General features: G+C 42.4%; 1 protein-coding gene across 6 annotated transcripts in view; it reads left to right on the plus strand.

Moving 5' to 3' along the window:
- The window catches only part of gramd1ba (GRAM domain containing 1Ba), a 107176-nt gene that overhangs the window by 56570 nt on the left and 35038 nt on the right, over nucleotides 1–15568 (plus strand). For 5 of the 6 annotated variants that reach the window (XM_064982173.1, XM_064982174.1, XM_064982176.1 and 2 more), the window contains one exon: nucleotides 6380–6400. The exons of the other annotated variant lie outside the window; for it this stretch is intronic. In XM_064982173.1, the coding sequence (XP_064838245.1) occupies nucleotides 6380–6400 (21 nt within the window). The remainder of the gene's footprint in view (nucleotides 1–6379; nucleotides 6401–15568) is intronic. 6 annotated transcript variants of the gene reach the window in all.

Here is a 15568-nt window from a genome sequence, read left to right on the forward strand (position 1 = left end):
TGCCTTGCGGAAGTATTCGGCCCCCTTGAACTTTGCGACCTTTTGCCACATTTCAGGCTTCAAACATAAAGATATAAAAATGTATTTTTTTGTGAAGAATCAACAACAAGTGGGACACAATCATGAAGTGGAACGACATTTATTGGATATTTCAAACTTTTTTAACAAATCAAAAACTGAAAAATTGGGCGTATATGCAGCAGTTTGGGCCGCCTGGCTCGTTGCAAACGGTGTGAAGACCATTTCTTCCTAACAAAGACCGTAATTCATTTTCCAGAATATTACTTAATTATGACATAACATTGAAGGTTGTGCAATGTAACAGCAATATTTAGACATATGGATGCCACCCGTTCGATAAAATATGTAACGGTTCCGTATTTCACTGACAGAATAAGCGTTTTGTTTTCGAAATGCTAGTTTCCGGATTTGACCATATTAATGACCTAAGGCTCGTATTTCTGTGTGTTTATTATATTTAAGTCTGACTGAGCGGTGGTAGGCAGCAGCAGGCTCGTAAGCATTAATTTCAAACAGCACTTTCCTGCATTTGCCAGCAGCTCTTCGTAACGCTTGAAGCACAGCGCTGTTTATAACTTCAAGCCTATCAACTCCTGAGATTAGGCTGGCAATACTATAGTGCCTATAAGAACATTCAATAGTCAAAGGTTGATGAAATACAAATGGTAGAGAGAGAAATAGTCCTAATAATTCCTATAATAACTACAACCTAAAACTTCTTAACTAGGAATATTGAAGACTCATGTTAAAAGGAACCACCAGCTTTCATATGTTCTCATGTTCTGAGTAAGGAACTTAAACGTTAGCTTTTTTTACATGGCACATATTGCACTTTTACTTTCTTCTCCAACGCTCCAAATTGAACATGTTTCATTATTATTTTGAGACTACATAGATTTTTATTTATGCAATATAAGTTAAAATAGGTGTTCATTCAGTATTGTTGTAATTGTCATTATTACAAATATATATAACGGCCAATTAATCGGTATCGGCTTTTGTGGTCCTCCAATAATCCGTATCAGCGTTGAAAATTCATAAATGGGCGACCTCTAGAACGGACCCGAGGACAACTAGACCCGTTTCCGTATAGACCTGGTCGGATCCAGATCCAGTCCGATCCGAGTGAGAGAAGCAGCAAACAAGTCCATTTTTAAACTACTTTATTAACCGTAGCCGATAAAGCGTGAGGGAGGGGAGGTATCGGGAGTCAATGCTCAAACAGGGGCCATGCTGTGTGTGTAGGCTTACTGTAAGTGTGAGTGAGTGACACGGTGCAGGGCGGAAGGAGGGAGGGAGAGACGGCCACCAACCATGCCAACTCTTGCTATAGTTAAATAACGCATCCATGGCAGCTATTAATTATCATCCAATATGATTACGTAGTCCCGGTCTTGACTGCATCAAACTGGGAGAAGCTAGTTATGCTCGCTAGCTATGCTAATTGAAGTCGCACGCGCTTTCTCATCCTACAGTTACAAACAACTCCATTCAGAATAGAAAGTAGCAGCCTACCTTTTGGCTCTTGGTCGTTGTAGCCTATATCCTTCTACTTTAACTTTTAATTCCATCTTCCATTGATTTAGATATCTCCCAGCTTTTGCCACACAATGCCTGTAGTCTTTTGCTGCTTTGATGACTTGATTGGCCAACAACAAGCTACATGCACCACTCTCGTGAAAAGCAAGAGCAGCAGCATAAATCATAATGTCTCTCTCTCTCTACTGCAGCAGTCGCATTCAGATCTGTACGGTTTAAATGACCAACCCCGAGACCTGTGAAAATCATATGAGATTCGACGTAGACCCGTGACATTATTTACAATTCTGGATCCGGACCCGCTCTTGGGTATTCAAGTACAGGTGGAGCCGTGAAGACATTTATTTGGAGCACACACTCATATCTTCAGCCTCTCCAGCCTGAGTTATGACAAGCAGGACACAACGAACATAATCAACATATATGATCAACTGATTAGCAACCGACCAATGTTTTTTTATTATTATTATTATTATTATTATTATTATTGGACATCATTATTGAACAGCTACGACATCATCAAGCACTATCAATGTGTGACACAGTGCACACCAGCCCAACGCTGTAGATATATACCTATCAATCACACACACATTTGAAGTCGGAAGTTAACATACAGTCGTCGTTAAAAGTTTTGAGAATGACACATTCATTTTCACAAAGTCTGCTGCCTCAGTTTGTATGATGGCAATTTGCATATACTCCAGAATGTTATGAAGAGTGATCAGATGAATTGCAATTAATTGCAAAGTCCCTCTTTGCCACGCAAATGAACTGAATCCCCCCCCAAAACATTTCCACTGCATTTCAGCCCTGCCATACAAGGACCAGCTGACATTATGTCAGCGACTCTCTCGTTAACACACGTGTGAGTGTGGACAAGGACAAGGCTAGAGATCACGCTGTCATGCTGATTGAGTTTGAATAACAGACTGGAAGCTTCAAAAGGAGGGTAGTGCTTGGAATCATTGTTCTTCCTCTGTCAATCATGGTTACCTGCAAGGAAACAAGTGCCGTCATCATTGCTTTGCACAAAAAGGGCTTCACAGGCAAGGATATTGCTGCCAGTAAGGTTGCACCTAAATCAACCATTTATTGGATCATCAAGAACTTCAAGGAGAGCGGTTCAATTGTTGTGAAGAAGGCTTCAGGGTGCCCTTCAAGGACCGTCTCCTAAAGTTTATTCAGCTGCGGGATCGGGGCACCACCAGCACAGAGCTTGCTCAGGAATGGCAGCAGACAGGTGTGAGTGCATCTGCACGCACAGTGAGGCAAATAATTTTGGAGGATGGCCTGGTGTCAAGAAGGGCAGCAATGAAGCCACTTCTCTCCAGGAAAAACATCAGGGACAGACTGATATTCTGCAAAAGGTACAGGGATTGGACTGCTGGGGACTGGGGTAAAGTCATTTTCTCTGAATCCCCTTTCCGATTGTTTGGGGCATCCGGAAAAAGCTTGTCCGGAGAAGACAAGGTGAGCGCTACCATCAGTCCTGTGTCATGCCAACAGTAAAGCATCCTGAGACCATTCATGTGTGGGGTTGCTTCTCAGCCAAGAGAGTGGGCTCACTCACAATTTTGCCTAAGAACACAGCCATGAATAAAGAATGGTACCAACACATCCTCCGAGAGCAATTTTCCCAACCATCCAGAAACAGTTTGGTGAACAGTGCCTTTTCCAGCATTATGGATCACCTTGTCATAAAGGTAGAAGTGATAACTAAGTGGCTCGGGGAACAAAACATTGATATTTTGGGTGCATGGCCAGGAAACTCCCCAGACCTTAATCCCATTGAGAACTTGTGGTCAATCCTCAAGAGGTGAGAGGACAAACAAAAACCCACACATTCTGACAAACTCCAAGCATTGATTATGGAGGAATGTGCTGCCATCAGTCAGGATGTGGCCCATAAGTTAATTGACAGCATGCCAGGGCAGATTGCAGAGCTCTTGAAAGAAGACTCAACACTGCAAATATTGACTCTTTGCATCAATTGTCAATAAATGCATTTGACACTTATGAAATGCTTGTAATTATAATTCAGTATTCCATAGTAACATCTGACAGAAATATCTAAAGACACTGATGCAGCAAACTTTGTGGAAATTAATATTTGTCATTCTCAACACTTTTGGCCACGACTGTACACCTTAGCCAAATACATTTAAAGTTTTCACAATTCCTGACATTTAATCCTAGTAAACATTCCCTGTCTTAGGTCAGTTAGGATCACCACTTTATTTTAAGAATGTGAAATGTCAGAATAATACTAGAGAATGATTTATTTCAGCTTTTTTACTTTAATCACATTCCCACTGGGTCAGAAGTTGACATACACTCAAGTAGTATTTGGTAGCATTACCTTTTAAATTGTTGAACATGGGTCAAACGTTTCAGGTAGCCTTCCACAAGGTACCCACAACAAGTTGGGTGAATTTTGTCCCATTCCTTCTGACAGAGCTGGTGTTTGTCGGCCTCCTTGCTCGCACACGCTTTTTCAGTTCTGCCCATAAATTTTCTATGGGATTGATGTCAGGGCTTTGTGATGGCCACTCCAATACCTTGACTTTGTTGTCCTTAAGCCATTTTGCAACAACTTTGGAAGTCTGGTCTGGTTGGAAGACCCATTTGGTTGGAAGACCCATTTGCGACCAAGCTTTTAAATTCCTGATTGATGTCTTGAGATGTTGCTTCAATATATTCACATAATTTTCCTACCTCATGAGGCCATTTATTTTGTGAAGTGCACCAGTCCCCCCTGCAGCAAAGCACCCCCACAACATGATGCTGCCACCCCTGTGCTTCACGGTTGGGATGGTGTTCTTCGGCTTGCAAGCATCCTCCTTTTTCCTCCAAACAAACGACGGTCATCATGGCCAAACAGTTCTATTTTTGTTTCATCAGACCAGAGGACATCTCTCCAAAAAAGTAGGATCTTTGTTCCCATGTGCAGTTGCAAACCGTAGTCTGGCTTTTTATGGTGGTTTTGGAGCAGTGGCTTCTTCCTTGTTGAGCGGCCTTTCAGGTTATGTCGATATAGGACTCGCTCTACTGTGGATATAGATACTTTTGTACCTGTTTCCTCCAGCATCTTCACAAGGTCCTTTGCTGCTGTTCTGGGATTGATGTGCACTTTTCGCACCAAAGGACGTTCATCTCTAGGAGACAGAACACGTCTCCTCCCTGAGTGGTATGACGGCTGCGTGGTCCCATGGTGTTTATACTTGCGTACTATTGTTTGTACAGATGAATGTGATACCTTCAGGCATTTGGAAATTGCTCCCAAGGATGAACCAGACTTGTGGAGGTCTACAATTTTCTTTCTGAGGTCTTGGCTGAATTCTTTCAGATTTTCCCATGATGTCAAGCAAAGAGGCACTGAGTTTGAAGGTTGGCCTTAAAATACATTCACAGGTACACCTCCAATTGACATAATTTATCAGAAGCTTCCAAAGCTATGACATTATTTTCTGGAATTTTCCAAGCTGTTTAAAATACACAGTCAACTTAGTGTATGTAAACTTCTGACCCCCTGAAATTGTGATTCCATGAATTCTAAGTGCAGTAATCTGTCTATAAGCAATTTTAGGAAAAATTACATTACAAATTACGTGTGTGTGTGTGTGTGTGTGTGTGTTTTTAGAACTGTGGAATGTAAAGAACACCTCCTACAGTTCATGCCAATGGCCTCCCATCAAGAAACCACACCTCGCAGTTCTACTCAGACACTTGATTAATGTTAATTTCATCCCGATGAGCAAAGATCAACTCAAAATAATTTGATGCATAATCCAAAGGATGTTGATGGTCGGTTATTTCATGTGTAATATGGATGGTTAATTTGTAATGTCATTATTATTACGCAATTGAAGGCCGCTAGTTGTAAGCTGCTGTTATGAGAGGTCTTCATACATATGTAGGATGCAATATATTCCCTGTATAATGCAATACTTTTGAGCAGCCCTAATGGGTCCTGGCCAAAAGTAGTACACTTTTGGAGATTAGTTTTCCATTGGGATGCAGATTTAGTCTTCAAGTCTACTATAATATGGACAAGATACCTTCCTGCCAATAACTTAACTTTTGAGGGCAATCTTTTTTTCCCCAGTTATATGTAGCCCATTGTTGCCCTCTTCTGGCGTATATATGTATTGACTTTTATATTAACTGTTACTTACATTTACATTTACATTTAAGTCATTTAGCAGACGCTCTTATCCAGAGCGACTTACAAATTACTTACTTTTCAAATGTTTTTGTAAGCAGTAAGACTGACTGTGAGTGGGATACTTCTGTACCGGGTTGGAGTAACTGATTACATGTAATCTGATTTACAAAAAAAACCTACCTGTTACCAGCTAACATATTGTAATCAGATTACAGATACTTTTGAAAAACTAGATTACTTCTTGGATTAATAAAAAATCCAGAAAGGATGTCTGAGAAAAAAAACATTATATGATACCGTTCTGTTTTTTCAATGACATTCAACTCAGCATGGAAAAAGGCGCAAGTTTGAGTTTGACCAACACTCAGAGACCACTATGATAACATACCAAATTCTTTCAATTAATCATTTTTGTCTTCCAATTACTTTTAAAGGGAAAGTAATCCAAAAGTAACCTAAAGTAATCGTATTACGTTACTCAGTTTGTATTATCCAATAGTGACTTTACTGATCTACCCAACCCTGCTTGTGTTTAAGGTGTGAAAGCTTTTCTCTGTGTATTTTTGTTGCCCTAGCACTAACACATCTCATCTTTCTCTCTTTTTTGTCTCCTTCTCCACCTTGATGTTCGACTCTTGTTTGTGAGCACAGAAAAGCCAGAGCTGGTACAATGTAAGTCTCTAACTCTTCTCCTACCTCTCCTTGGTGAGCTGTATGTAACTGTGGGTGATGTGTTGCACGTTCTGATGGCACAGTGGGTTGGAGCAAGGTGCTTGCAGTTGTTGGTTTGATTCTCACATGGGCCTCATACAGTATAAGGGAGTGTGTGTTTGTTTGAAGTTGCTCGGGAGAAAAGCAACTGTTAAAAATACCATTATAACCATATTATATATTTCAGTGATATGGGTAGGACTGGTGTTCATGTTATCAGACTGTGTTGCACTTTGTCATTTGGCTGTTGCAAGGTTTAGGTCTACCAGAGTTTATACATGTTGGGCTATCATGCTATACCTAAGCAGCATTTGAAGACCGATATTGGCTGAGCATGGGAACAGTTAAAGTTTTTAACAACGTTGATTTGCAACCGAACATCAACCCTAAACCGACATGAAGCAGAAGGTGTGAAGTACGTTTTCCCAGTTTAAAATCAGATTTCTGAGGAGCGCCATCTCATGGTGAATGATTTTAGGAAGTGCTGTATGGACACCTTTGCTTCCTCTCCATATATCATTTTAAAAGAGAGCACATGGGGAAACCGATAGAGCCAACAGTTGCTATGCAGGACTTTTCAAATCTGCCTGTGAAGTACTTCCCTTACAAATAGTATGTCAACACATTCCTGGTAATGATGGCATTCATATGAAATTATGAATTAACTTTTTATCCAAAGAAATTATTGAAAATTAGAGGCTAATTTAATATGGCATCAAATTAATCATGAAATTGTCTTCAGTTGTGATTCGCATTGCACCATGGTGAATAGTGAATACACATTTAACAATGCAGTTGCCTAGTGTGATTTTTCCCATGGGAAATGGAGAGATCTTAGAGACAAATGCCATTCAGTATGAGAAAGTTGTTCAGTCACGTCGTATGTGGGTGGGTGTGCATTTGCAAACCTTTGTGTCTGCATATATGCTTGTGTGTGTGTGTGTGTGTATTGACTTTTGTGTTTGTATGCACTTTTGTGTGCGCACAAAGGGCTTTTGTTGTATTTGGTTGCCTCTTGACTGTAATCAGGGTCTGTGTTCCCTGACTGTAACCAGGGCCTGTGTTCCCTGACTGTAACTAAGCAGTAGCTGACAATAGGCTAATCTCCCACCTCCCTACCAAGCGGACAAGGGGCCGATCTCTGATTTAACCAAGCGGACCAGGGACCGATCTCTGATTTAACCAAGTGGACCAGGGCCGATCTCTGATTTAACCAAGTGGACAAGAGGCCCATCTCTGATTTAACCAAGTGGACAAGAGGCCCATCTGTGATTTAACCAAGTGGACAAGGGCCGATCTCTGATTTAACCAAGTGGACCAGGGGCCCATCTCTGATTTAACCAAGTGGACCAGGGGCCCATCTCTGATTTAACCAAGTGGACCAGGGGCCCATCTCTGATTTAACCAAGTGGACCAGGGCCCATCTCTGATTTAACCAGGGGCCCAGATTTAACCAAGTGGACCAGGGGCCCATCTCTGATTTAACCAAGTGGACAAGAGGCCCATCTCTGATTTAACCAAGTGGACCAGGGGCCGATCTCTGATTTAACCAAGCGGACAAGAGGCCGATCTCTGATTTAACCAAGTGGACCAGGGGCCGATCTCTGATTTAACCAAGTGGACAAGAGGCCCATCTCTGATTTAACCAAGTGGACCAGGGGCCCATCTCTGATTTAACCAAGTGGACCAGGGGCCCATCTCTGATTTAACCAAGCGGACCAGGGGCCGATCTCTGATTTAACCAAGCGGACCAGGGGCCCATCTCTGATTTAACCAAGCGGACCAGGGGCCGATCTCTGATTTAACCAAGCGGACAAGAGGCCCATCTCTGATTTAACCAAGCGGACAAGAGGCTCATCTCTGATTTAACCAATCGGACCAGGGGCCGATCTCTGATTTAACCAAGTGGACCAGGGGCCCATCTCTGATTTAACCAAGTGGACCAGGGGCCCATCTCTGATTTAACCAAGTGGACCAGGGGCCCATCTCTGATTTAACCAAGTGGACCAGGGGCCCATCTCTGATTTAACCAAGTGGACCAGGGGATCTCTGATTTAACCAAGTGGACCAGGGCCGATCTCTGATTTAACGATCTCTGATTTAACCAAGTGGACCAGGGACCGATCTCTGATTTAACCAAGTGGACAAGAGGCCCATCTCTGATTTAACCAAGTGGACCAGAGGCCCATCTGTGATTTAACCAAGTGGACAAGGGCCGATCTCTGATTTAACCAAGTGGACCAGGGGCCCATCTCTGATTTAACCAAGTGGACCAGGGGCCGATCTCTGATTTAACCAAGTGGACCAGGGGCCCATCTCTGATTTAACCAAGTGGACCAGGGGCCCATCTCTGATTTAACCAAGTGGACCAGGGGCCGATCTCTGATTTAACCAAGTGGACCATCTCTGATTTAACCAAGGGCCCATCTCTGATTTAACCAAGTGGACCAGGGGCCGATCTCTGATTTAACCAAGTGGACCAGTGGGGCCGATCTCTGATTTAACCAAGTGGACCAGGGGCCGATCTCTGATTTAACCAAGTGGACAAGGGGCCCATCTCTGATTTAACCAAGTGGACCGATCTCTGATTTAACCAAGGGACCCATCTCTGATTTAACCAAGTGGACCAGGGGATCTCTGATTTAACCAATGGACCAGGGGCCCATCTCTGATTTAACCAAGTGGACCAGGGCCCATCTCTGATTTAACCAAGTGGACCAGGGCCGATCTCTGATTTAACCAAGTGGACCTGATTTAACCAAGTGGACCAGGGCCGATCTCTGATTTAACCAAGTGGACCAGGGGCCCATCTCTGATTTAACCAAGTGGACCAGGGGCCCATCTCTGATTTAACCAAGTGGACCAGGGGCCGATCTCTGATTTAACCAAGTGGACCAGGGCTGCATTCTAAATGGCACCTATTCCCTTTTTTGCTGTTCCTAGTTTATGTCAAAAGAGTTGCAGTATATTATATGAACATGACCTTGTATTTTAATTCTCATGTACTCACTCTAGTGGTCTAGCCCGTGTTCATTAGGCACCAATAATATTCCTTTTATCTGACTATGGATTAGTCCAATAGGAAATGCTTGTTTCTGTTTTCAGTTGAGTTACATTGTGCCAGATTTAGTTATTGCTGGTGCAGATAGTGAGAAGTGTGATGTGCTTCCTGTTTCTGAATATCAACAGGAAGTGTGAATTAGGGACATTGTTTTTAGGTGTCCATGGAACACATATGGCAGCCTACATCAGTACCGAACATTTGGTTCTGTCAGTCATGTTTAGATTTAGGCTAACCTTTGGTGGTAAAGTAAGGCTAGGTTTACACTCCACCTAGCATTATCCTTAGCAAAACATCACTGATGCTTGAGTGAAGTTACAAATTCTGGTATACACCGAAATCTCTGCGCAGAGCCCTCCGTGTGGTGTGCAGTGAAGTCACAAAGCAGAACTTCGAAGAGCCGCTATGAAGTGCCCCTATAGTGGAGTCTAAGTCCAGCCGAACCAAACTCCAGGGATTGAGGACAGTATGACGGGATGCCTAACTAGATACAGATGAGGTGTTTCTGAACCGAACAGTTTGACCTGTAAAACAAAACCACCATATGACTGAGCAGATAAAAAGCCGTTTTAGGTCTAGTTTCTTTATTAGGATCCCTTTTAGCTGTTCCAGAAGATGTTCAGCTGCTCTTCCTGGGTCCACAACGTCTTGTGTTTACTGTTTACAGGCTATGTGGATAGTCTTCATTATGACCATGAGGTCATAAAACAACAGACCTATCCAGACAGCCAGAGAAAGGAAAGGAAAGAAATAGGGTAAAAGAGAAAGGGTTAAACTAGGAAGGTGGAGTTTCACTGCATGGTAATCCTAATAGTTAGTCAATAGACGGGCAGCCATAGTCGACTGTGACCTGTCTATCATAGGGTTGTTCACACACCTTTTGAACCTGTTGTTCCAGGGGCACAGTGGGAAAACCAAATATTTCTATGCTCTGCAATGGATCTGGACTTCAACCGATCTATCATTGGCAGTCTTAAGACCAGGAAAAGGTTAGAGGATATGAGTCACACTGGTATAAAGGCTGTAATCCAACACACAAGAGTCATGTTCAGTAGTGAGAAAACATTTTAAAATGGAATGAAATGTGGAGGTACTACTTAAACTTGTCCAATAAGACACACTCATTTTTGTTTTCTGTTGCAAATGTTTTACTACAGTGTGTCTTAATGAATTCATCCCTGGTTCCTTTGGGTAATGTCAGAGAGAGAGACTGCGAAGTCTCAGACAGATGTTTGTGTAGGGGGAGACGAGGATGGTGGGGGAGAGCCAGGATGGGATGCAGGAGTTGGGTTGGGAGGGCAGTGTAGCTGTGTGAATCACATTTCTGGTATGAGAGTAAGGGCCTCCCATGCCCATAACCCAAATCAGCCCCGTGAGAGGGTCTTTGGAGTTCATTCACCCCATGACCTGAGATAGAGGGGGAGACAGCGAGATCTGGCTTGGGCCTTGTCCTTGGCCATGCTACAATGTTTACACCATATGACGCACACATTGGGTTTTTCTGTTCGCTGCTCTCTCTCTGCATACAAAACCTCTGAATTAATTTTTGCCTCCCATACTTTTCCTGGAAGATAAATGTATTTATTTATTTGCATTTCTGCAGGATGAAAAAAATAATACTTAGTAATGGTAATAATATGGAAACTACTAATAATAAAATAAAAACTTTTTATTAAACATAAATTAACAGCATAAAAATGTTTTGTCCAGCTACTAATTTGTATTTATTTGTGATCCCCATTTAGTTCCTGCCAAAGCAGATACTCTTCCTGGGGTCCAAACGTACCAAAGCACCCACATTACATATAAAACAACATATAAAACAGTGAACTATGTGTTCTGAATGAGCTAAAGGTAAAACAGTACATCCATATAACATCCCTACACCACCACATACCCACAACACAACATGTTTAATACCACCATACAACAATACCACAATGTGTCTGTACCTTTTTGTGTGTGTCTCTTCAGTCCCCGCTGTTCCATAAGGTGTATTTTTACCTACTTTTTAAATCTGATTCTACTGCTTGCATCAGTTACCTGATGTGGAATAGAGTTCCATGTAGTCATGGTTCCATGTAGTACTGTGTGCCTCCCATAGTCTGTTCTGGACTTGGGGACTGTGAAGAGACATGTCTCTGGTGGCATGACTTGTGGGGTATGCATGAATGTCCGAGCTGTGTGCCAGTAGTTTAAAAAGACAGGTCGGTACATTCAGCTTGTCAACACCTCCTACAAAAACAAGTAATGATGAAGTCCATCTCTCTTCCACTTTGAGCCATGAGAGATTGACCTGCATGCCATTAATGTTAGCTCTCGGTGTACTTTTAAGGGCCAGCTGTGCTGCCCTGTTCTGAGCCAACTGCAATGTTCCCAAGTCCCTCTTTGTTGCACCTGACCACATGACTGAACAGTAGTCAAGGTGCGACAAAACTAGAGCCTGTAGGACCTACCTTGTTGACTTCTCCCCATTTTAGCTACTGTTGTATCAATATGTTTTGACCATGACAGTTTACGATCCAGAGTTACTCTAAGCAGTTTAGTCACCTCAATTTCCACATTATTCATTACGAGACGTCGTTGAGGTTTAGGGAATGATTTGCCCAAATACAATGCTTTTAATTTTGGAAATATTTAGGCCTAGCTTATTCCTTGCAACCCATTCCGAAACTAACTGCAGCTCTTTAAGTGTTAGTGTGATGTCATCTGCATACATACACACTGGCCTTACTCAAAGGCTGCATGTCGTTAGTAAAGATTTGAAATAGGCCTCCAGCTAATAAACTACTAATACAATTAAGTACCTATAAAATATACATACATATTTTCAAATATCTTCACATGGTGATGGTTCTATTAGTTCTCAACATTTGAAAAAGGGCTTTCTTAAATTCACTGGGATTTTAATGCCATGATTTCTATAGGTTAATGATTCCAGTCATTTGGGTCTTTGAATCTGAAACATCTTTTACTCCAACCTCATGATGTACTCTTGGAATTTATAATTACTGCTGTTGTTGAATGGACTAGTGTGAGTCTTGTAAAGTTAGGTGTTCCTTAATATATACAGTTGATACTAGAGGTCGAACGATTATGATTTTTCAACCATGATACCGATACCGATTATTGGAGGACCAAAAAAGCCGATACCGATTTAATTGGCAGAATTGTATTTATTTATTTGTAATAATGACAATTACAACAATACTGAATGAACACTTATTTTAACTTAATATAATACATCAAAATTAATTTTGCCTCAAGTAAATAATTAAACATGTTCAATTTGGTTTAAATAATGCAAAAACAAAGTGTTGGAGAAGAAAGTAAAAGTGCAATATGTGCTATGTAAGAAAGCTAACGTTTCAGTCCCTTGCTCAGAACATGAGAACATATGAAAGCTGGTGGTTCCTTTTAACATGGGTCTTCAATATGCTAGCTAGCAACTTACCTTAGCTTACTGCATTTGCGTAACAGGCAGTCTCCTTGTGGAGTGCAACGAGAGAGAGGTAGGTCGCTATTGCGTTGGACTCGCTAACTGTACGGTTGTAAGATTGGTTCCCCGAGCTGACAAGGTGAAAATCTATCATTCTGCCCTGAACAAGGCATTTAACCCACTGTTCCTAGGCCGTCATTGAAAATAAGGTGTTTTTAACTGACTTGCCAAGTTAAATAAAGGTATATATAAAAAATAAATAAATAAATCGCCAAATCGGCGCCCAAAAATACCGATACCCGATTTGTTACGAAAACTTGAAACCGGCCCTAATTAATCGGCCATTCCGATTAATCGGTCAACCTCTAGTTGATACATTTCAAAATAGATTGGTACCAATGCAGTTGTTTGGGAGGGACAGCCCATTGAGTGATTCAGACAGTGTGAAATGATGTCTTATAACGGCATCCAAGAATCAATATGCAAAGATTGTTATGAATGACAAAGTAAGGTCTTGGTTGTGTTTTAATAGATGACGTCACCATAGTCTAGGATAGGAAGCAGTAGTTGGGTTACTAACCTACTAAATTCACAGCGGGTATCATAAGAAAAGCCTTTGTGGTTCAAGTCAGGACTTCCAGATAGACACACACAACACACCCGTGGATACATGACATGTGCATACAGTTTAGCCTTAGGGTCTTCATAGAGAACCATAGAGGTTGACTGTTCAAAGAGCTTTTCATGCTGAGAGATGGTTTTTTGAGGTGTTTTATAGCCTTAAAAACATACAAGCGGGTACACCTTCTGCTGCACTCAAGTGCACGCTAGGCCCTCCCATTTACCCTCCCTCTCTCTTTCTCTGCCACTCCCTCCTTCTTTTTTCTCTCTCAATGCTCCTCCAACACCACTTTCCTCAAGAATAGGGGAGGGAGGGAGGGAGAGATTTCAACAGTAGGACTCGAGTCCTGGTAGGAGCACACGGCTCTGTTGTGGTTTGCCTGGTCAGTAGTGTGCAGTGGTCCTTTTTGGTCAGTCACATGGGTTCCACTCTGTCCTGGGACACACTGTTGACCACTTTTATTGATGAGCAATCGTCTCTTCACTGGACAAGCTAAAGCATCCCGGACTGGTCAAGTGGATTGTTCTGTTTTCTGCTCTCCCTGAGGACAAAGACTGTGTGTGTCCATTTCAGAGAGAGAGAGAGAGAGAGCAATTGGACTTTGAGACTGCTTGAGCTGGGCTTATATATATGGTTTCTGTTAGTGCAGAAAGAGAGCTTTTTTTCTCCATGTGGATTGTGTGTGTTTTGATATAGATATATATTGCTTTGAGAAATCATTTGAGGAGACCATGCCATTCTGCAGCACCTTTGGAGGTATCCCTATCTGAAATGACTTTGGGGATGACTGCAGTGCCTGAACTCTAGGCTTCTCGATCCTTGATGTATAAGTGGGATTGTTTTATAAGAGGATTGTTTTAAACCAACTTTTTCCGTCAATTACAGACTGCAAAGCATATTTTCTGTAGTCTAACTAACTGACTGGAGGCCTTTTCTGTGTCCCAGGCCTTAACCTTGTCTTAACCCTGTTTAAACCTGGTTCTGACTTGGTCTTAACCCATTCTTAAGCCGGACCAACCAGTGCACTTGGCCCAAATGGCCTATTAAGACGTACAAGGGGATCAACTATTTTTCAAAAACAGGAGGGAGGGAAGGGACATTTCCACTCCAGAAGAAGGGGGCTCCTGCTGTCCTGAGTGTAAATCAATATTTCCTTACGCCCTCCACCCAGTTTCTCATGCCTAACTGTACTCTATGGAGTACTCTCTCTGAGTTCTGCAGTTCTAGATTTTGGGGTCCTGTAGCTAAACAGTTCAGAGAGTTAGGAAACGTTCACATTCCTTCATTCTTTAGTAATGTGAAATATGCTCTTATTAATTCTGTATTGTTAAGTTCTAGTGAGCTCTTAAGCTCTGCTAGTTACCTGTAGTGGTGAGAGATATTATTCCAGGTATCTCTGTCTCCCCAGCCTCTTTGGGAGGGTTCAGAGAAGTTCTCTGTTCCACCCAGGGGAGGGAGGGAGAGAGACGGGGAGAGAGAGAGGGAGGGAGGAGCTGATGACAAATGACCAGTCCCCTGAGGGCTGAGTTTACTGCAGGTCAACTGCAGCTTAGGCGCTGTGTGTAAGAGGAGCCAGGGCTAGACAACATTTGACTCTTAGAGGAATTCCATTCCTTCATCGACAAAGGGGGAATACCAGACCAACACCAGACCACTCACCGGACTGAAAGATCCTGCTCACACCTTCCACCTGAGGAAAGAAAGAAAGAGAGAAAGAAAGAAAAAAAAGCAAGAGGGAGGGGACGGGTGGGAGCCAAAAGAAAACGGACACCCAGGCCATGGACGTTGCAGTCAGCATGGACACTGAGACAGACCAGGTGTTTCTGTCTGAAGATGCCCTGGCCCACTGGGAGACCTGGGACTGGGAGTCAGAGAGGGTGCCAGCTGTAAGTCACCCTCTCTGGAGCTGGGGTGGAGACAGGTGTGGGGGGATGAGTGGGTGAGGGTTACAGTTTTAAATCCCAAGTTGATTATCGGTTTCTAAACTAGTATGTGATATTGTTGTGC

The sequence above is a fragment of the Oncorhynchus masou genome, chromosome 12 (genome assembly GCF_036934945.1).
Source record: "Oncorhynchus masou masou isolate Uvic2021 chromosome 12, UVic_Omas_1.1, whole genome shotgun sequence".
Taxonomy (NCBI): Eukaryota; Metazoa; Chordata; class Actinopteri; order Salmoniformes; family Salmonidae; genus Oncorhynchus; species Oncorhynchus masou.